This window comes from Vombatus ursinus, unplaced genomic scaffold (assembly GCF_900497805.2).
Source record: "Vombatus ursinus unplaced genomic scaffold, bare-nosed wombat genome assembly UNPS02009132.1, whole genome shotgun sequence".
In the NCBI taxonomy this organism is placed as follows: domain Eukaryota; kingdom Metazoa; phylum Chordata; class Mammalia; order Diprotodontia; family Vombatidae; genus Vombatus; species Vombatus ursinus.
In genome coordinates, this window is record NW_020948910.1 from 10,003,282 (window position 1) to 10,027,154 (window position 23,873).

General features: G+C 37.5%; 1 protein-coding gene across 1 annotated transcript in view; it reads left to right on the forward strand.

The window, feature by feature from the left end:
* The window catches only part of TXLNB (taxilin beta), a 69,903-nt gene that overhangs the window by 41,008 nt on the left and 5,022 nt on the right, over nucleotides 1-23,873 (forward strand). Inside the window, exons 4-8 of the mRNA XM_027850720.1 lie at nucleotides 1,969-2,139; nucleotides 11,815-12,009; nucleotides 15,716-15,835; nucleotides 18,310-18,384; nucleotides 22,230-22,322. Coding sequence (XP_027706521.1) covers nucleotides 1,969-2,139; nucleotides 11,815-12,009; nucleotides 15,716-15,835; nucleotides 18,310-18,384; nucleotides 22,230-22,322 — 654 coding nt within the window. The remainder of the gene's footprint in view (nucleotides 1-1,968; nucleotides 2,140-11,814; nucleotides 12,010-15,715; nucleotides 15,836-18,309; nucleotides 18,385-22,229; nucleotides 22,323-23,873) is intronic.

Genomic DNA, 23,873 nt, shown 5'->3' on the forward strand with positions numbered 1-23,873 from the left:
GAAGGTCCATGAAAGCTACTCGTGGAGTGGCCACAAGGCCAACAAGGCCTTTGCTCTGGGTGCAAAGGTGGGGAAAGCATGCTTTTTCCCACCCCCACCCCCATTACTACCATCTGTGTACCTCATAGCCTTCTCCTCCTTGAGGGGAAGCAGCAGGAAGGGTTAAGGGATGAGGGTCACAGGCTATTGGATAGGTGGAGGGTAAGGGTACAGGTTACTCATCCCAGTTATTACTGAACTGCCTTGTACCCTCACAGAGTAGGGAGAGGTGGGGGAAGACAGAATGCAAGATAAGGGACTAGAAGAGGTCAGCAAAGAAGGAATATAAGATATAAATAACTCCTTGCCCAGTTACTACACTGCACTGACCCCTGGAGGGAAAGGAAGTACAGGCTATGTGGAGGAAGTATGATCCTGGTACCTGGAGGGAGAAGAGGTAACGAGAAGAGTTGACGACTAATCAGACTGCTACGGTTGCTCCCCCCTAATTGTTTTGCCCCAGGTGGAAAAATTCCCAGTTGTGCCTCTGTTAGCTAGTCTTCCACTATGGTGTCCAGGGATGTTACCACCTGGAAGATTGCCTACAGGGTATTGCAGTTTATTCTGAAGGGACTCTAGTTCAAGTAGAAGGATAGAAATAGCCCCACAGAAACAAAACAAACCCAAAACATTAGCTTGACTGTTCCTTTCTTGCAGCTGTGCTAACCTAAGCAGCGAAGCACATTTAGTCCCTTAGTTTCTAGAAGAGGTTGGGTCCCCGTTCTCCCTGCCTCTGGAGATGTAGAGCTGAGCCAAAGCATAGTAAAATAAAAACCACACTGCCACCCAATGGCTATCTCGGTAGCTTTGGGGAAAACCTGACAACGTTCAGGTGATTTAGTGTACATTGGTTCCATGTGTACTGCACCATCTCTTCCTCTCAGCTCCCTCCAAGAAAAAAAGAAAGCGGCACAGGAAAGAAGATTTTATGCTTCAGTTGCTGTGAGGTTTTCCCCCCTTTCCTCCTTTTTTCTACAGTTGTACAAAAGGGTCATTTTGGGGAACAAGGCAAAAATAATAATAACTCAAAAGCAAAGCAAAAAAAGAAAGAAAGAAAGAAGAACCAGAAGAATGGAGTACATATAAACTACAAATATATGAGAAGAAAAGTGAATTCAAATGAATGGACAAATAATCCTTATAAGGCCTTAACTGAAAAATTATTGTGATATGTTAGACATTGAAATGTTGTCTAAAGAATTACTAATCAAGTTTTATTGGTTGTATTGAAGTTCACTATTAATCTTTTAATAAAACATTAAAAGCAAAGCTTCGGTTTATCAGGAACTTTATATATATTATATATATATATCTTATAATATATTATATATATATATATATCACCTCATTTAATCATCAAAAATAAGAATCAACTACCTCGTAAGGTAGATGCTACTACTATGCTCGTTTTACAGATGAGGAAACTGGGGCTCAGGGAAACCTCAACTAACCCAGTGAATAGATGTCTGAGATGGGATTTGAACCCATGACTTCCTGACTCTGGTCACTGTACCATGCTGCCTTTCAAAAAAAAGCAAATGTGCTCCTGGGAGGTGACTTCTAACAATTATGTCACCATCTGATCTCTGAGATCTGGCATCATCTATAAATTCTAAGAAAGTCTCCCTGTTTTAAGACTGGGTCATGATACAAAAGACCAATAAAGATAAAGCATTCAAATAGCAACTCAAAGCAGGAAGGGATGAGAAATTAAGAAAGAAGATTTATAAGCTTGTGTGTTTTCATAATTATGTCTGAGGCTACTGAGAAGGTGAGGAGATTGAAGATAGGCACAGATGGGGATGAATCCATAAACATTTCTGAGAAGACAATTACAAGGAATTTTTTTTTAATCTTTCATCTTCTGCACTGCTTATCTCCCCCACAAGCGAATTCATGCTCTTTCCTCCCTCCCTCATGCACATGCAGCTGGAAGAGCACCGGGCTGAGCAGAAGCAGCTGAAGCACCTGCAGAAGAGACAGGCCCAGATCATCAAGGAGAAGGACCAGTTGCAGAGTGAGCACAGCAAAGCCATCCTGGCCCGGAGTAAGCTGGAAAGTCTGTGCCGTGAGCTTCAGAGACACAACAAAACTCTCAAGGTGAGCAGGCTCCTCTAGGGGCAAACTCACACTACCATTCATACCACCCCCTCTCTCAGTTCCCTGAATGAGAAACAGCCAAGTGCACAATGTGTACATTCTGGAGCTCCCTGAGCTTTCTGCCACTGCTTTGAGCCCACCTTTTTTCTGGCAAGCCTCAGAACTGGGGTGCTAGTGACCCCTACTGGTATCTAGCTGTTACCAGCTCTCCTCCCCAAATCTGGCTTTCTGAGCTCCTGCCTGCAGGAGAGAGAACACAGATGGTCTTTTCTCCTTTTCCCTGATCCTTAAAAACTAGCCTCGAGAAAAAAAAAAAAAGTAGTTTCACTAGTTAGTACTCAAGTAATTAAAGTACCACTTAACTCTAAAGGGTGAACTCAAGGAACATTATAAGATTAAGGAGGTCCTAGCCTAGTCCTATATGCATGTTTCAGGAGGTAAGTACTTATGAGTAGTTTTTTTTTCCTTTTTGTTCTTGGAGTTTTGCTCTCCTAGAATTTATTACTTCTCTTGAAAAAGAAAATCCAAATTTCCCTTTCTCCCTAATATAATATAAGCTCCTAGAGAGAAAGAACTGTTTCATTTTTTTCATTATCTCTGGGGCCTAAAGCAGTGCACTTACTAAATGGTTGCTTTCTAACTGATTAATTTAATTCAACAAGAATTATTAAATACCTACTAGTGCTAGGTGCTGCGGATACACAATTGTCCTCCTTTATCTTCCTGGCCCCTCACTTCGTCACTCAGTCCTACAAGCAACATTCGAGATGCAGGGTAGGTAGAGGGGGCAGAAGGTATAAATTAGACTTATCCTAACCTAGATAAAATTCTTTTTCATTTCAGAGGTTCTTCCAGAACTATTAATATGCTGTTAATATGGCAGCATCCATACTACTCATTTTCTAGTTCTGGTCAAGATTATTTGGGCTTCAGTTTGCTCATCTAGAGGATGAGGGGGTTGAATTCAACAGCTTCTCAGATTCCTTCTAGCTCTAAAACTATGATCCTATGAATTGTTTCCCACAGATACATATCTTATTTGATCCCCAACCCTATGAGATTGATGGAGTAGGTTTTATTATCCCTGTTATACAGTGGAGAAAATGGAGGCCTAGAAGAGTGAAATGACTTGCCCAGGGTCACAGAGCAAGGAAGTAACCATGCTATGATTTAAACATAGGCAATAATAATGATAATTTTTATTATTATTGCTATAACAAATAGGATTTATATAATATTTCAAGGTTACTTTACATATATTATTTAATTTGTTCCTCACAATAACCCTGTGATGTAGGTTATTATCCCCATTTTACAGATGAGGAAACTGAGTCAGATAGGTAAAGTGACTTGTCCAAGGTCACACAGATAGTGTCCAAGGTAGAATTTGAACTCAAGCCTTCCTGACTCCCAGTCCAGCATTCTATCTACTACTCCACCTCACTGCATATCACCTGACTCCTAATTCCAGTGCTATTACTAATATATACATCATATTGCTTCTCAGTTATTTTAAAGTGGCACCCTTCAGGCCTGTCCATGCACAAATTTTCAAAGAATCAAAAACTTTCAGTATTTATAATGGGAATCCCCAAAACGATCTGAATTACGTGAAAAATTATAGACAAGATAATTGACAAGGTAATATTACAGTAAGTACTAGAATAGTCATTCTGTAAATAGGCACATAGAAAGGATTGGGAAAACATGGGAGCTCTTCAGACAATAATTCCTACTAAAAATAATGGAGTGATCATTTCATTTGTCTGTATGTGTTTTCACTAATTATGGCGTAAGCCTTCAGCAGTGTGGTTAATTTGATTACACACAGACACTGGCTGTGTTCAGTGCTGGCAAGATACTGCTCTCTAATAGATAATACTTCCCACTTCTACAATACTCCTTTTCAGCTAAGGATCCTGAAGCATTTGACAAACATTAATTAATTAAACACCAACGTTCCTATGAGGTATGCATTATTACCCATGCTCATAAGGGGATAAACTGAGACAGGGGGAGATTAAAAGACTTTCCTAAATGTGCAAGCCTCAGACACAAAACCAGAAGCAAACTGAGGGCCCTAATACTTTGACCTCTTCTTTAATCAAGAGATCACATTTGTTCTCTGGGAAATGGGGAATCCAGTATGATGAGCATCTCTAATTCTCAGGTTACCTTGTTGCCAGGAGTGATGGTTTCAGTAACGTTCAAACCTGGCATCACTGCAAAGGCCGTGTTGAAGAAAATAATAAACATGGACTGGGGAGAGGGGGTGAGTGTGGGAAGTCTTCGTAACTTGAGAATTGTGTTCACGAGCAGTAGTCTGATGTGTTTATCTGTATTCTCCTGTTTAATTTTTAATTTAATGTTTAAGGACCTAGGTTTTTAGAACTAAGAGGGACCTAAGAGATCATCTATCCCAACCTCTTTATTTATTTATTTATTTTTAGTTTTCAACATTCACTTCCACAAGATTTTAAGTTACAAATTTTCTTCCCATCTCGTCTCTCCTCCTACCCCAAGATGGCATGCATTCTGAATACTCCTTGCCCTAACCTGCCAACCTCTCTTTTTACAGACGATGAAACAGGCCCAGGGCTGAGAAATGTTTTGCCTAAATTTCCAAAAGTAATTAGTTGCAGAGGCCAACCCAGGTTTTCTGACACCAAACTTAGGCTCCTTTGCAGAATTCCTGACTATTTCATTGTTTTGGCAAAGCTACAGCTGGAATAAAAAAAAATTTGAATTGAAAATAAAGAATAACAGGATTAAAGATATGACAGATAAGCTATATGGATTGATATAGAGAGGAAAGAACATTATTTGCCATGACCACATTCTAGCTGTTACCACATGTTTATAATTCTAGGAGGCTGGAGAAGATAGAGGTGGGGAATGTCAATGTGTATTGCTATAACCATCCAAAGTTGTTTCCACTACTCCTGATGGAAATATAACTTTCTTTTTTCAACGGATCAAAGAGCCTTTCCTTTCATAGGTGTGTGTATGCATATATGTATATACACACATAAATGCATATATATGATATGGGACAGTTTTTTAAATTTTTAATTAATTTATTTTGAATTATCAACAATCACTTCCATAAGCTTTAGAGTTTTAAATTTTTCTCCCTCTCCCTCCCTACCTCCCTTCCCAAGATGGTGCGCAATCTGATATAGGCTATACATATATATTCCTTTTAAACATATTTTCACATTAGTGATGTTGTAAGTAAGAATTAGAACCAATAGGAGGAACCACCAGAAAGAGGAAACAAAACACAACAAAAGAAAAAAAATAGCAAATAGCATGCTTCGATCTACATTCAAACTCCATAGTTCTTCTTTGGATGTGGATAGCATTTTCCAACATGAGGCCTTTGGAGATATCTTAGATCCTTGTACTGTTGAGAAGAGTTAAGTCTATCAATATTAGTCATTACACAACGTGGCTGGTACTGTGTACAACATTTTCTGCTCATTTCACTCAGCATCAGACTATACAAGTCTTTCCAGGTTTGTCTGAAGTCAGCCTGTTCATCATTTCTTATAGCACAATAGCATTCCATTATTTTCATATACCACAACTTGTTCAGCCACTCCCCAATTGATAGTCTTCCTCTCAATTTCCAATTCTTTGCCACCACAAAAAGAGCTGCTATAAATATTTTTGTACATGTAGTTCCTTTTCCCATTTGTATGATCTCTCTGGGATATAGCCTTAGAAGTGCTATTGCTGGGTCAAAGGGTATGCACATTTTTATAGCCCTTTGGGCATAGTTCCAAATTACTCTCCAAAATGGTTGGATGGTTTTACAACTCCACCAACAATACATGTGTTCCAATTTTCCCACATCTTGTCCAACATTTATCATTTTCCTGTTTTATCATGTTGGCCAGTCTGATAGGTGTGATGTGGTATCTCAGAGTTGTTTTGATTTGCATTTCTCTAATCAATAGTGATTTAGAGCATTTTTTCATATGACTATAGATGGCTTTAATTCTTCATCTGAGAACTGCCTCTTCATATCCTTTGACCATTTATCAATTGGGGAACGACTTGTATTCTTATAGATTTGACTTAATTCTCTATATATTTTAGAAATGAGGCCCTTATCAGAGAGACTGGTTGTAAAAATTCTTTCCCAATTTCTTATCTTCCTTCTAATCTTGGTTGCATTGGCTTTGTTTGTGCAAAAACTTTTCAATTTAATGTAATCAAAGTTATCCATTTTGCTTTTCGTAATGTTCTCCATCCCTGTTTGGTCATGAATTCTTCTGTTCTCCATAAATCTGATAGGTAAACTATTCCTTGCTCTCCCAGTTTGCTTACAGTATCAGCCTTTATATCTAAATCATGAACCCATTTTGACTTTATTTTGGTATATGGTGTGAGATTTTGATCTATGCCTAGTTTCTGCCATACTCTTTTCCAGTTTTGATATGGGACAGTTTTCAAGAAATATCACAATATACTTGTAAGGAATAAAACTGCAGCTCAGATTAGTAAAGAGTTGAGGCACTTCCAGGATATCTGCTTTGCTGAAAAAACTAACTATTTTATAATTATAGGTCATAGAGTTCTAGAGCTCCAAGGAAATTTAAAAATCATCTAGTATACCCCTCACCACCACCTCATTAATTTAAACTGGTGAATCTGAAGCAAAGATTCTTAACCTGGGGTCCACAAGCCCCTGCATGGTGGAAGGTCCTTATTTTTAAATCTTTATTTTTATTGACCTTTCACTGAAACTTAACATTTTCTCCAATTATTTAAAACCATGATTCTGAGGAGTCCATAGACTTCACCAGCCTACTCAGGAGTCCATGGCGCAAAAAAAAAAAAAAAAAAAAAAAAAAGTTAAGAACACTTGATCTAAAATACTTGAAGGTGCTAGAGAAAGTTTGTTCTATAAGCATTTCAGATATTTTCTCTTGCAATTTTGTTTACATTTTTTAATCTGCATGTTCTATGAAGACTTTACTTAATGATAATAACAAAATACTTCAGCTCAACTACTACTGAAATAATGGCAATCTCCAAGTCAGTGCAGTCAAGAGTTAAGTTTTACTAGTTTTTCTTTAGCTGTTGGCAAAGTATCTTTCACAAAATTCCAGCATTGTCACATTGTGGTTCAAGATTAAGCACTGTGTCATAAAATGGACAAAAGAGGAGTCATGAGCCATGGATTCTAGTGCTGGCTTCTCCCCAGTTTGTGTGTCCATGAACCAGTCAATTAAGCTTTCTGGGCCTCTGCTTTCTCATATTTAAAAGAAATTGTTAAGGTCTCTTCCATCTCTAACATCCTGTGAATCTGAGTTTGTTTCACGCTATGAAGATTTCCCTTTCCCTTTCTACTGTTGGCTAGCAAAGCAATAAAAGACTCTTATGTGTGGTTTTTACAGCCCTCTCAGAGAGAGAATATGGAGTAATGAAAACCCCATTGGATCAGAAGTCAGGAGATATGTACAGTTTTAGCCCCAGCTTGGATAGTAAGTAGTTGTATGACCTTGAGGAAATCACGTAAACCCTTTTTGGCCTCCATTTCATCATCAATAAAATAAAGGGGTTAGACTAAATGATCTCTAAAATTCTTTCATCTTTCTTTGTATTCTCACTGCTTAGCATAGTGCCTGGCACATAGTAGGTGCTTCATAAATGCCTGTTGACTGAGTAACATGCTATGATAACAGTATCTTATGATCATGGAATCATAAGTTAGAGTTAGAAGGGACCTCAAAGGCAACCCAATTCAAGCCCTTCATTTTACATTAAAGGATACTGAGGTCCAGGGATGTTAAGTAACTTGTGTCAAGAATTTGGGGATTTGAACCCAGGTCTTTGATTCCCTTGATTCCCTTGCCACTGTGCATTGCCAACGTAGTTAGTCCTGATTCTAAGTTGATCAGAATTTCCCCTGTACCCATTCCTATTCAGTTCTGCATTAACCTATACAGAGTTAATATTAACAATTGTTTTAAAATAATGAGGTCTTAAAAATCACATATACATCACAAAGATTGGCATATTCCTACTTCTTTTGTAAAATTGATTCCTCAGGGCCAGCCAGTATAGTCTCTCCTAACCCTCTATAATACCTTATAAATAGGACCAAGCATATACATCACTCAACAATACATACATACATTTATTTTATAGATACACATACATATATACATATTTTTAAATTCTTAAATTATAGTTCATATTACTTTTGCACACTTAGGAGATCTATAGTTTTGTCAGTGTCAAATCTCATCCTCCTTCTACCAGTGTAGATGGTGCCCCTCTCCACCTAAGCATACAGCCTTGAGAATTGCTGTGACTAGAAAATTCATCATCCTGTGACCAGCTTGGTGATAAGTCTCATCAAACCAGCTACTCTGATCCTTGGACATAGCTCCACTAGAATATCCTTCCTTAGTGACTTTCATGAATGATAAGTCATATGAGGATGATAGAAGACATTAAAAAAAAATTTCAGAGAGATAGAAGAATTACTATGCTTATTGATAAAGAATCTTTTGCAAAATGCTCTATTTTTTATGATAGCAGGCTAAGCTGGTTAGGGCTAAGGAGTGTATCCTCACTAGCAGGCTGATACCTGTAATAAACTGTTTTCCCACTTCTTTGTATCACTTTGGTCTTTCCGTGGTAGATAAAAAGTGGGGTAACCCTAATGAAAAGCTGAGGGGCCTTAGCAAGAGGTCCTACTCTTTCTTAGGCTCTTTCTGCTTCATATAGGCCAGGCTATCACAGGATGCTTCCAGCTGCTTTCTTGAAAACAACTGGAAGACACAGACTTTTAGAAAGTCTGTAATCTATGCTCAGTCATCCATGTAAGCCTAATAGAACAAGCCAGAGTAATGTTAGGATTGTTATTATTGTCAAGTGCACATTTTATGACAGAAAAGAACTGTTTTTTTCTGGTGTATTAATATTCAAAATGAAATCATAAATTTTGACTTAAAATGAAAAAATGCTATATTTTAAAAACCACTGGATTTATCTAAAAATTACATACCAGTTACATGACATTACTCAAATCACAACTTCTCTGAGTTTCAATTTCCTTATTTGTAAATGGGGATGCAATTCGTTCAACAGATATTTATTAAATACTATATGCAGAGGGCTAGGCTAGGCATTGTGGAGATTCCAAGTTTAGATAAGACATGTTCCCTTTTCCTTACATCTAGTAACACATTAGATGCTATATACATATTACTAAAGAACATTTTAATATATTAAAAGAGTATTAGGAAGACACAGAACAGGATCTGTGCTTTCCACAAGGAGTACAAAGGAAGGCTTTACATGGAAGATGGCCTATGAGTTGGACTTTTAAGCATGAGTAGGAATTCAAAAGTAGAGGGAGTAGGAGGAAACCATAGGCATAGGAAGTAGTGTGAGCAATTCTGTAGAGGCAGGAAAACCAAAGTATCTTTTGGAGATAAGAAGTCCAGTTAAGCTGGAGCATTGAGTATATAGGGAGGAGAAATTCAAGATAAGGCTAGAAAGGTAAATTCTTGTTAATTGACATGCCTGGTTGTAGAGGGCCTTGAAGGTCAAACAAAAAAGTTAGAACTTTATTTTGTGGGCAATAGGGAGCCATTAAAGATTTTTAAGCAGAGAAGTGATATGACCAGGCAGTTGGCAGTGTGATATCCCATTGGCACCTCAAATTTAACACATCCAAAATTGAATTCATTGTTTTCCTTCCAAAAAACCTATGCGCTTTCACCACACTTCCCCATTTCCATTAAGGGCAATTTTTCAATGATCCAAGTTCAAAGCCTCAGAGTCATCCTAGACCCTTCTCTCCCCCTCACCTCATTCCCATCCAATCAGTTACTAAGACTCATCAGTTCTCTTCCCCCAGCATCTCTCTAATCTATCCTCTTTCCTTCTCAACTCACATAGCCACCACTTAGTTTAAATTCTTATTACTCTCACATGAATGAGCATAAGAACCTTCTCATTGGTCTCCCTGTTGCCAGTCTCTTTCCCTCTCTAATCACTTTCCACATTGCTGCCAAAATAATTTCCTAAGACACATAGTACACTTAGTACTTACCTTACACATAGTAAGAGCTTAATCAATGCTTATGAAATAAAACGAAATGCCATGCAATGGGTTGGAGATGTGGGTGGTAAGCTCAGATGAGAAACCATAGGATAATAGTACTTGCACTATGTACCTCACAGGGCTGTTGTGAAGAAAGTACTTTTTAAACTGTAAATATAATGTGAACTATAAAATACTCAATTTCTCAAACTGTGACTTCATCAATTTGAGAGTTCCCTCCAACAATGCTAATTTCAACCTATTCATGCCTGCCCATCCTATATGACTCTTATCCATAGTAAAGATAAGGCATAACTACTGTTGTTTACAGAATTCTCCTGCCCTCCCCATGCCATCTACACACCCACCCACCCACACACACACACACACACACACACACCCTGCAAAAAAAAAAAAGTTCTTCAGGACTTAATTTGAACTTGTTAGACATTTTTGTTAGAAAGTTCTATACTATACAGTTTTTACTTTCCACTGATGAATGCATAAAATGTCCTTGTATATTATAAATTAATCAAAAAGACTATAAAGGAACCCTTCAGTGTCTAGATGTGATTTGCCAGCTGTGTAAGTGTCTCTATCTTTATTTTTATATGGAAATATTAAACCCTTTTACTCTAGAAGAATGAGAATAAGACTCACAAAGCAAACAGCACCCAATATAGATGTGTGGGAAATTTTGGTATATTGTCAGTGGGTCTGAGTGAATGGAGAGTTTTGATTTAGAAGGGAAAAGGGAAAAGAAATGTCATTATGAAAGTTAATTTCCAACTCTACCATGTTAACAAAGTGAAAGAAGGGAAAATTAGATGTTTCTTTTAGAGTTTTAGAAGGTTTTGAAACTTATCATTGCGCCCAGAATCAGAATTTTCCAGTGAACATGTCAATTACCTTGTGTGACACATGACTGTTCTTTCCAACAAAAGTTCACTATCCAGCAGGTTTGCCAAGACTAGTGTAACTGCTCAGTAACTATTTTAGTTCACCTTGTTATTGATCTTTTAGAGAACCTTTTTCTCAATAAAGAGGAGAATGTATTTTACCAGGGTGTACTTATGACATTTCAATAATATTTTTAGGGAGTTGATGTTTCTTGGTGGCTATATAGTGGCACAAGGCCAATTTTCCTCCTTACAGCAAGCCACAGGACTGGATGATTTGAACCATCACTTTTAACCCCTGGCAAAAAAGTGACCTTTGTTTTCAGCTAAACACAGTCAGATCAGAACTGGGTATTGTGGGCTTGGTAGAAATTACTGCAGCTCACTCAAACACTCACCCAGAGCCTAGTTGTCTTTCAGATAGGCCTATTCATAAGTAACTATTAGATACAAGGTGTTCACAGCATCTGTTTCCAAGAACTATTCACCCATCATTGATATGTGTGTTGGCCTGTATAGCCCTTATATATTTACTTCATGGTTAAGCAATACGATTTAGAAAAGAACTCAAAACCTCATACACATGTTTAATTATTCTTTCTCTTCGCCTTGTTACTGATCTTTGGCCTGAAAAGATTTTGTAAATCTGGGAGGAGGGGAGTTACTGAAACTCTTAAACTCAAATACCGTTCTTCTTTTCAACAGGAGGAAACTCTCCAGAGGGCACGTGAGGAAGATGAGAAAAGGAAAGAGATCACAAGCCATTTTCAGGGTACACTGAGTGACATCCAGGCTCAGATTGAGCAACAGAGTGAAAGAAACATGACACTATGCCAAGAAAACACAGAGCTAGCAGAGAAATTGAAAAGCATCATTGATCAGTACGAACTCAGAGAAGAGGTGAGAACTGTATCAAGCCACACAGAAATAGGGCACTGAGCCATTGGGGTAGATAGATGGCATGGTAGATAGAATGCTGGACTTGGAGTCTAAGAAGACCTGAGTTCAAATCCTACCTCAGATGTGTACTGTGTGACCCTGGGCAAGGCACTTAACCTCTATGGCCTCAGTTTCCTCATCTGTAAAATGGGGATAATAATAGCGCCCACCTCCACAAAGTTGTTGTGAGGATCAAATGAGATAACATAAATAAAGTGCTTTGCAAACCTTAAAGGTCTCTGTAAATGCTAGCTATTATTAGCTAAAGAAATTGGGGAAATAAGGTTTTGATCCACTTTTTAATGGAATAATATTTAGGAGCAGCTTTCTTTACAAACCAAGAATATCACAGATAACATTACTAAATCACTAATTTGAAAGGGTTTAAGAAGTTCATCTGAATTATATCCTTACAGTAGCTAGAAAGAAATAAAAAGTGAAGTTATATGATCCAAGCCACAGCTTTCCCTTTGGAAGGTAGACCAATATTGCTGGGAAAAAGGGCGGGGGTGATTTTAGCAACCTCCTCTTTTTTCTTGAGTAGATGTATAATTCCAGTGTGGGTGCTCCTTTCACTGATGTAGATTGCAGCCCATGTCATCCAGTATAATTCATATCTTATGTTTTTCCATAAATCCTGGCACAGAAGACCTCCCTAATGGAATGAAAGCTACCTTCTGTTTTTTTAAGTGTCATCAAGGCATCAATCCATACCATTCAGACTATCCTTCCACAATGTTTCATTCTCATTGCAAAAGTGACCCAATTCTTTTTCTGGTCATATGGTTCCTCAATAATGTTTTTTGTATCAATTTTTCAATGCAGGTTATTAGTGGTGATGCATCGCAGCCAGCTTATGCCTGCCCTGTATCTTTTCATTGCCTTTACTTTTTGTAATTTTGTCTTTTTAAATTATGATATTCCATGACTCATAGACATATGGTATCCCTAGAAGATAGGTGGGGGAGGGGAGGAGGGGAGACTTTCTTTATTTGTGTTTTGATCTGTATCTGAACTTCATCAGTGAAGGAAACACCTCGAGCAGAAATTCTCTCTGCTAATAGATAACTTGTCTTGGAGAGTTGCATGGAGCACTTAAAATTGAAGTACATGTCTATGGGTCACACAGTCAATGTGTGCCCAAGGCAGGTCTTAAACCTAGATATCTCTTACTCCAAGGCAGGACATCTATCCACTACACTATGCTACCTCTCTATCAGAAGAATAGCAGCATTAAGAAAAGCAATGGCAAATAGTTTAGAATCATTGAAAGTAATGGCATTTTCCAAATAGAATCTAACCCTAAGACTTCCTTTAAGTTCAGCTTCTCTATCTATCCAAGAAATAAATGATAGAGAGATAGACAGACAGACAAATTCTACATGTAACTGTATCATAATTTAAGCATTATGCATTTTTCATCCATTTTGTTTTTGAAGTATAAATGGTTAAGTCAATCTTTTCAGTATTGTTGTGGATTTTACTAAAGGAGCTTTATAGCATTCTGAGACACAAGAATGGTAATTAGAATATTGTCATCTCTCAATAGAAACATGTGGAGAGCTGAGTTTTGTAATAATGCTTGTAAGAGAAAGCAGTCACATGGTAAAATAAATGTAACAATTTTGTCATTCTACTTTCTAGTCCACAAATTTCAATCCAGCTCCAGGAATATCTGTATAGACTGATACATGGAAAAATGATAAGTGAAAGGAAGGATAATTATATAGGATCAAAAAGCTAAAACTGAAAAGAATTTTTAGTCTAACCTCATTTTACAGATGAGGTTCCAAAATGTCTTATTTGAGGTCAAACAGTTAATGTGACAGAGGTAGGATTTAAAGTCCATTCCTCAGAAATATTCTAAACTAGCTATGACCTAGGGCCACTTCTATCTCTCTGAGGCACTCTCCACTGCAGAACCATACACTGCTCCCAGGGCTGAGTTAAAATTAGACCAACCTCTGAACGTGATGATGGTAGAACAACATTTGTCTCTGAATTTTCACCCTATTCCTTAGCCCTTACTTATTCAGTGTCAGGTCATTAGGATGCAGTTTAGTCTAGTACTAGGGTTGGCCATCTAGAGATGACAAGACCACATACAGCTCTTCAGTGATTTATATACATTCCTTGAAGCCAGCCTAAAGACTTGGCAGGTTCTAAATCATTGGAATTCTTTAGGCAAAGATTGGAAGACCAATGGTTATGAAGTAGCTAGGTGGTACAACAGATAGAGCACTGATCATGGAGTCAAGAAGACCTGAGTCAAATCCAGCCTGTAACACTTACTAGCTATGTAACCTTGGGCAAGTCACTGAACCACTTTTTGCCTCCATTTTCTCAACTGCAAAATAAAGAAAATAGTACCTACCTAGTTCCAGGGTTGTTGTGAAGATCAAGCGAGATAATATTTGTAAAACACTTAGCATATTGGCGTTACATAAATGCTAGCAATAACTATTAATTATTGTCAGAGGTGTTAGAGAAGGAATTCTTTTTCAACTATGGGTTGGATTGCATGGCCTCTGAGCTCCTTTTTGATTTTGAAATTTGGTGATTCTATTAAAAAAGTCACCATTACAACCCATCTTGATGGTGAGACTAAAAGTAATACTATTAATCCTATAATGCAGGTATTCTAGTGCTTAATTGTAAACATTTGTCAGTCATAGTCAGTATACTAAATGAAAATAAGTATTACAACTTTGAAAAAGCATCATTGTAAATCTTCACCGATCACCTTGTAGAATTCTGGCTTCTTCTCTGGGTCAGATCAGGTATATGTCTGTTCCTAACTAGCTGCATGATCTGGGGAAAGTCGTTTAATAAAGGCCACAATTTCCTCAGCTATGAAAAGGGGATTGTAGTAGATGATCTCAAAGATCTTTTCCAGTTGTAACAATTCTTTGCTTCTTGGATACCTGCCCTCTTTAATACAGTAGATTATTTAACAACATTAGGAAAAATAATGGAAAAGAAAAAGTGGATTCCCACTTTGAGCTCCTCCAAAGCTATCAGATACCTCTACTTAATAGGCCTGCTATTTTAAAATGCAGACATTATATAAATTATTATTTAAAATGCAGGGAATATTATAAAGGAGCCACAATGCATTGTTAGGCAAACCTGGGAAGCAAATTGAGGAGATTTTACCTACAATGGAACTTAAAAGTTTCAAGCCAACAGGGTACAGTGAGAAGTCACTAGATATAGTAGAAATAGCACTAATTCTGGAGTTAGAAGACCTGGATTCAAATCCTACCCCCAATACTTACAATCCTTCTGACCTACAGCAATTCACTTCACTTTCTAGAGCTTCAGTTTACTCATACGTAAAATGAGGGGTTGGATTAGATGGCCTCTGTGGTTCCTTCCCGTTTTAGATCTATGATTTTAACCACATGAAGACATGATGCCCAACACAGGGAATTTTTGCTACCATGGATGACGTTTCCTTTCCTTCTCCAGAAGAGGGAGCTATATACACTTTTCTTGATCTCTTAAGTTCTGCTCTTTTGACATGGGTTCCTTTTTTGTCATGGAACCTCAGAGGGAAGGCAAATTGATGTTATGTTGATAGGAATATTGTCTGACAATTCTCAAGCTGTCATAAATAAATCCTTTTTTTTTCTTTCTTTCACATGCATGCTTTGTTCTTCTCCAGCATCTGGATAAAATATTCAAGCACCGGGAACTCCAACAGAAGCTAGTGGATGCGAAGCTTGAACAAGCCCAAGAAATGATGAAGGAAGCAGAGGAGCGACACCAGCGAGAAAAGGAATATGTACTTATCAATTTAAACATCTGCCTGCTATACTTTAATCCCACATCACAGAGAAACTCCTAAACCCCTCGTGTTCATGAATAGTCACAGAGGGGCAGGGTTCCATTATTACATGCAAATGGAAACAATGGCTTCCTCACCTTACCCACCCCCAACTGTAGAAAAGTCCAAATTTTATCTTAAGAAACACCTTGGTAGATAATCAGGAGTCCAGGGAGTATCTATAATCTATACCACTTTTCCCCCTAAATTTTAATCGATGTCCTTTGTTTTTTATACCAGTCTTTTCCTGGTGGTATTACCTGATAAACGCTACTGAGCTCTCCTGTGCAACAAAGAGAAACATTTAAGTTAAATTAACTTGCCTAATAGTTGCCTTCTACTGAGACATTTCTGATATGCAACATTTAATATCTATAGTCTTTACCAAGAGGAAAAAGGTACCTTTCTTGATTTGTCCTCTGGAACTAATATTGGTTTTTATCTTTCATTTAAATTCAGCTGATTTTTAGAAATAAACAGTCCGACTGTGCTCTAGGGAAAGTGCTAGCATCCTCATACACTATATCTATATATAGTATATTAGGACATAGATGGAGAGAGAAAGAGAGAGAGAGAGAGAGAGAGAGAGAGAGAGAGAGAGAGAGAGAGAAGACCATCCTTTAACTTTTTCATATTCTATCATATTATAGGCTCCTGAGAGGTAGGGACTATGTTGTCTTTAATCTTTGTATCCCCAGCTCCAAAAGTTCCCATATCCTTTGCACATAATAGGTACCTATTAACAATTTGTTGAACTAAGAAGTCAAGTCAAGTCATTTATTAGGAACCTAATATGTCCATCACTGTGTGGTTACTATGAAGAAGTCAAAAGAAAGAGGGGACATAGTCTCTGGCTTTTAGAAATTTACAATCTGGCTCCAGAAGCTTAATCATCCATATACATGAAATAACTTGGGAGCATATAAGACATTTATATCCTCAAATGCTAGATGGTTTGATACCCCCCCCCAAAAAAATGCTGTAGGAATTTAGAGAAGGGAAGAATCAGTGTAGGTTAATTTAGCCAGGGAAGCATTGGTAAAGGTTAGGCTTGAGTTAAGCTTGAAAAGAGATGTTTAGAATTAGGATTGGTAGAGACAGAGGGTAAGGATTATGTCAATGTGGGGGAAAGCAATGAGTAAAGAAATAAAAGAAAGAATTTGGGTGGCCTATGTATTACTAAGGAAACTGGCAGTCCCATAGGCTTAGCCTAGGAAGATAACATTTGCCTAGGAGGATAACCCAATAATCTAGGGGGCCAGATGCATAAAAGCAATAACTAGTAGGAAATAACCTGCCCTTCTAACTCTTTTTGAGACACAGGGGTATCTCAACTCCTGCTTTTGGTCTGCACAGTGGATTGAACAGTACATTCACACCTGTCAATGCCATTCTTACAGATGTCAATGTTTCTCGTGTAATTGTCAAAGGATCAAGAAAACAGACCCACTGTTACTGGCACAACTGCCTCTCTATTATCAACTAAAATTACTACATAAGGCAAAGTTAACTCAAGTATTCTAGGCCATCTGATAGCTCAACAACACAGAGGAATATTAACGGGAAGATCTTCTAGGTAAATTAGACTAGCATCAGAAAGAAAGTAACAAGTTACTTAACTTCTCTTCCGCTGGCTTTGTAGATCACAGTAATATACCTCATTCTTTCTCTGCAGCCCTTTCCAAATGTAGCTACTGACCCCAACTGGCATACTTTCTATATTAATTTGAGGGTGGTAGAGGGAAACATCATACACAATACATTCTCCCCTTGCCTTTGACACCTTTCCTACTTCTTGCCTTAGGTTTTTCCCCCCAATAAAACCCAGAAATCATGAGAGCAAAGCCACCATGCAACTTGTCACTATTAGAGTAGGGCAAGGGACAGGTATTCTTCACTGGGAAACTCCATTGTCTACTATTTGTTTAGAGAATGGGACTCAAATATTGAGTCTTCTCAGTAGTATTAGGAGTCTTCAAGCAGAGGATGGAGAGTCATCAATTAAGAATATTAAGAAGGAGACTCATTGCGGCTGAACTACATGGGGATTTAATTCAATTAAAGCACTTATTTAACACTTGCTATGTGCCAGGCACCATGTTAGGCATTTAGGATACAAATATGAAAATTTTTAAATAGTCTGCCCTCAAGAAACTTACATTCTACTGATATTTCATAATCATAAAGTTGTATTTCTATTTTTTTCTTCCATGAAATCTAATCAAGTCATCATCCAAACCACAATATACATTCCAGCTTTTATAAATTATTATTTTATATATTTTATATTCTTTTAAAAGTCTGAAGCTTTCAAAGAGAGCTAATAGGCAAGAAAAGTACTAAGCTTTATATATTAACTACAATAATAAAGTCATTCAAAAGATTTTTTTAATGTAATATGTTCTCGTCTTTTGGATACTCTTTTCACACAGTTACTGAACCAAGCAGCTGAGTGGAAGCTTCAGACTAAGATGCTGAAAGAACAAGAGACAGTCCTGCAGGCCCAGGTGAAGTACAAAGAATCAAATGCATAATGTGTGCCTTTCTTTATCTGTTTCCAAGTCATGGTCCTAAGATCCAATATTTAGAATGCTAAAGTCTTTATATTGGGCAGGAATAAGGGGAAAAGAAGAATAAATTCACAATTGTAGAAACATAGCAAAGGAAGACCTATCTTTAAGCAGGACAATTCTACCAACCTACATGACTCATTCTATATGCCCTTCTCCTTATAATTTATGGAACCACAAGTGTCAGTCAGGATAAATCGGTATCCAAACACTCCTGAGCTCACATCTTCCTCTCTCTCTCCCCTCCTTCATTAATCTTTGAAGGTAAGAATAAAACACAGTCTAAGTTTAGATTTGCCATTTACAAACATAAATATCCAAAATCTCTTCCACACATGTTTTATTTCCTTTATTTTAAACATGTCAGTATATCAAGCAAGGATCTATTATTGTGTTGGTGCAGGAATTTTCTCTACCTAGAAGATCCTACATATAATACAGTACGTGTCTTTGAGAGTTCTGAGGCTCAGAAAACTTAAGTAACTTGCCCAACATCACACAGCTAGTAAGTGCCAGAGGCAGACTTGAATTTGGGTGCTTTTAACCCTGAGCTCGATACTCTTATCTGTTAAACTATACTACATTTTTTTAAAGAGAAGGAAAAAATAAGAGTTTAGTCAATTCTCAAGTAGTTGTCCTATTGAAAGGGAGCAAAGTCAATGATGAATTTGAAACATTGGATAATCTAGAATTAGTTTCTGTTTGGCTTAATCTTAACTTGGCTTAATCTACATCTTAATACTTAGACTGGAATAAGAATGCATCCATCTCACAGTCTGCAAATTCACCCAAGACCAAAAATCTGCTTCAGACCAAGCAATGGTGCCCCAATGTGAAGATATGATGAAAATCTAGGAAGCTGGACAGCTTTTTCATTGCCTACATGTTCAACTGCTCTATTCCTTACTCCAAACTGGAGATAGGAGGTTTAAAACTGATAAGATGTGGTAGTGGCCTTTATTATCCCATCTCACTGTCACTCTTGTTTGCATCTTCATTTTGATTCAATTAGTCAAAAATGCATTAGGTACATTGGAATTGGAATCTTAGTACCTGAGTTTGAATCCCAATTTTGCTACTCACTTATCTTATGTCCTTGGGCAAGTCACTCTGTGCCTCAGTTTCCTCACATGAGAAAAAATGAAGGCATTGGTCTCAATGACTTGTAAGGTCTTTCCAGCTCTACATTTATGGTCTTATGATCTATAAATATTTTAACCCATCTGGGCCTGATTTCCTCATCTATAAAATGAGGATAGGAGGAACTGTACTCAATGGCTTCTAAGGTCTCTTCCAGCTCTAAATCTATGACTCTGTGATCTTAATTTGTGCAAGACTCTGTGGTAGGCACTTGAGATATAAAGATGAAAAGCAAAAGCAAAAACAACAGTCCCTAACCTTAAGGAGCTTGTAATCTAATGGGGAGGGGCTATGAAGGATTACAAGGGGGAGAAAGGAATAAGCATTTATATACCACCTACTACATACTGGGCACTATGCTAAGTGCATTTTACAAACACTGTCTCATTGGATTTTCACCACCCTTTGAGGTGCTATATCTTTCTTTTTTCAGTTGAAGAAACTGATATAATCAGAAGTTAAGTGATTTGCCCAGGGTCACAGAGCTAGTAAGAGTCTGAGGTCATATATGAACTCAGACCTCAATGATTCCAGGCCTAACAGGCTTTATCCATTTTGGCAACAACTATATACAATACAATACAATATAATACATAAATTATTTGCAAGGTAGAATATATAAAGGCTAAGAAGAGATTGATACAAAATATTCTAGAAAAATTTGAGGAAGCAAAGATTGCTTTCATCTGGGGGGGGTGTAGAGTGAGATGGGAACAGGAAAGTTAGTGGAGTAGGTGGTACCTTTGTTGGACACTGAAGGAAGAAGTTTTCAATAGTCAGAGACTGGGAGCCAGCAAGTTCCTAGAATGGTGGATATGGCCCAGAATGAACAGTGGCAGAAGAGAGTGAATGATGAAACCAGAGAAGTATTAGCAGTTCTTCCATGAGAGAAGAAGCAATGACACATTCAAGTGGAAGAGACTTTCCCCTGGAATCCTTCAAGGCAAGGTTGTGGCCTCCCTAGTGTTTCAAGCAGAAATGTCCCAATTATTATGGGATGCTTAGGGAAAGTGAGAAAGTCAGAAGGCCTCCAAATTTAGCAGAGATAATGCAAGAAGTACATAAATCCATTTGCATATAGTCAAGGACTACTTATTTATGAAGGGTTGAATAAATCTTTTCATGGCTAATGTTCTTTTGGGGAGAGGAAAGCAATCATGAATTTTCCCCTTCTAGTATGATTTATTCTCTACTCCATTATTTAATACACACACACACACACACCCCAAAATAGACTTGTTCTAAAATCTTGTCATAGTCCATCTTGTTTCACTTCATGCTTTCCCTGCTGCTCCCCAGAACCTACTTCCCCATAAGGTAAGGGCGTTTCCAGAAGCCTCTTACGCAGCCACTTCTATTTAATTTCAGCCTTCCTCCTCTTCTGGCTTTCCATATCCCCGAACTTAAACATCAAGAAATTAGCCATTACATAGTCCACCAAAAAGACAGAAAAGAGCTTCTCAAATCCCTAAATTCAACAGAAGTTTAAAAGGATTCTCTTTTTAAAATGGCAAATATTATGCTACCAGAATGTTTATTTGTTTGTTTTAATCACACAACAAAGTTAAATAGGAGAGGTTTTTTTTTTTAAGTTTATTTTGTATAGCACTGGAAATTCCTGATTCCATTTAAAAGCAATTTTTTAAGAGCTTCCAACAGACTTAGGGATTGTCAGAATCCTGGACTATTAGCACTAGAATGGAGCTTAGACATCCCCTGAGCTGGTGTTCATTTCTCAAGCCTGTATTAAACCCAAAGCATGGCTGTGTTATTTTCCTAGACCTTCATTTTTCAATCATTCAAGATGAAAGGACAGAATCAATGGCCTAAAAAAGATCAGTGCAACACAATTGCTACTTAAAGATACAGTTTTCTTAAGGTCACAATCAGCAATTCAACAGGGAGGAACATTCACAGATTTGGAATGCCAACATTATCAACCAAATAATACGCCTACTCAATACTATAAAAGGGGAAGGAAGATTCAGAAAATCAATGATTGAAAAAGTGTAACTTATACACCCTATAAAATCAGACCTTCTATGGACCATGATTCCCACCTCAGTCAGGGAACTTAGCTATGGAGTTAGTTACAAAGCAGGAGAATACCATACACCCCACAGCAGTCACTTCTGTTGATGGTCACTGGACTTGTTTCTAAGGTGAATGCCGTAGGTCTTTGGACACAGATCCTAAATACAGAATTGTTTTGTTATATTCTTTGAATGCTTTTAAGCTTTTACTCATTAAAAAAAAAAGAATATTAAAAGAAATCCTTTTAAATGAAATAGATTCAGTTATAGTTACTTCTAAATGAAAGAGTGCCTTGAAACACAGCTAATCTCAGAGTCTGGCTCAGAGATATATCTACCAGGGAGATTATAATGGAGAATCCTGCATAGCCCCAGCACAGTGTCATGCATGCAGTAAGCACTCAATAAATGAGTTGAACTAGATTTCATTGAACACTGACCTAGGCTGAATCTACAAGGGTTATCAGAGCTACAAATACTTCTAGAATCACATTGTATGTAGCCATAATAATTTTTCTTCCCAAATAATAAGCCACAGCATAGTGTTTTGATCTTAAATCACTCTGAATGTAACTCCTATAATAGATCCCCTCTTTCCTGTGCCTACAGCTTACTCTCTACTCTGAGAGGTTTGAAGAGTTCCAGAATACGCTGACAAAAAGCAATGAGGTATTTGCCACTTTCAAGCAGGAAATGGATAAAGTGAGTACCACTTATCATCCCGACTGTACTGGTATTTTACATTTTGACAACCAATTCTCCTTTGGGCTCATTCATCTGTGGCTATGGCACTACAGTGCCTCTCACAGAATCATGAAATGTTTATAGATTTGGAAGAGATTGTGGCTGTATTTTTTATTGGTAAGTTTGTGGTAAAATACTCTCAGCAACTGTCCAAAGAAAAAGAAAATGATTCCTTCTCACTTGTCTTCTTGGTATGGGGAGGGAGTAGAAGAGAAAGGTAAACTTTCTCTTTACTGTTTGCTGAGAGTTAAAGAAAAGGCAACCCTGTAATCTGTAGTAACTTCATAAGCACTGAAATTAAAAGGAGCTATTCTCCTAAGCTACAAACTATCCCTTAGAATTTAATTACACTTTAATTTTTTAAAAATGTAGATAATTGCTTTAATTCTCCATTTTAGAACTGTGGAATTTTAGAGTGGAAACAAATCTTGGAAATCATTTAGCCCAACCCTACCACTTCGTAGATGGGGAAACTGACATCCAAAGTGATGGAGTGATGTGCCCAAGGTCACAGCTAATGAATTTAGACTATAATCCAGATCTCCTACCTCTCAGTCTAGTCACTAGATCCTTCTGCCTAGTTCATCATGCTATTTCCCTTACTTCTTCAACAAAAAACTAGTCCCTATTTGTAGATGCATTCCTCTCAGAAATGCTTATGCATATGTATTTCATTTTTCTTTTAATTAAGTTTTATCAGGGCAGCTAGGTGGCATAGTGGATAGAGCACTGACCCTGAAGTCAGGAGGACCGGAGTTCAAATCTGGCCTCAGACACTTCACACTTACTAGCTGTGTGACCCTGGGCAAGTCATTTAACCCATTGCCTAGCCAAAAAAAAAAAAAAACCAAAAAAAAACAACTAAGTTTTATCAACTTTTAAAAATAATTTTAACAGTTATTTCCTGATATATACCCCTGACATCAAACCTTCTCTTCTGACAAAGAAAAATAGTTATATTGCTATACTTTTACAAGGAGTAAAGTCCCCTTTCCATTCATTCCCTTCATAGTATAGTCAGTATCAGCACTATGCTTGGTAAATAGCATATGCCAACTCATAAATATAAGAAGCATATAAGAACAGATTTCGTAAGTCAGCAAGAGAAATATGTATATATGTAATATGCATAGATATACACATATTTTTGTGGGCAGTCTAGACCTATGATTTTATCAGTGTAGGAAATGCCTGATACAGAAATTACCTCTGTTGATACAATCACCTGAGGCACTGAGAAGTTGACTTGCCTATGGAAAGAGCTTAAACCCAAATCTTCCTTATCCCAGGGTTGGTCTTCTATCCACTATGCACTCTACTTCTCATACATATTATAGGATCATAGATCTAGAACTGGAATGGACCTTAATGCCATCTAGATCAATTCCTTCATTTCACAGATGGGAGAAAGGAAACCAAAAGAAGTTAGCTGATTTGCCCAAGGTCGCATAGATAGTAAATAGCAAAGCTGAGATTTCAACTGCAATTCAATGGTCTTTTCCTCTTTCA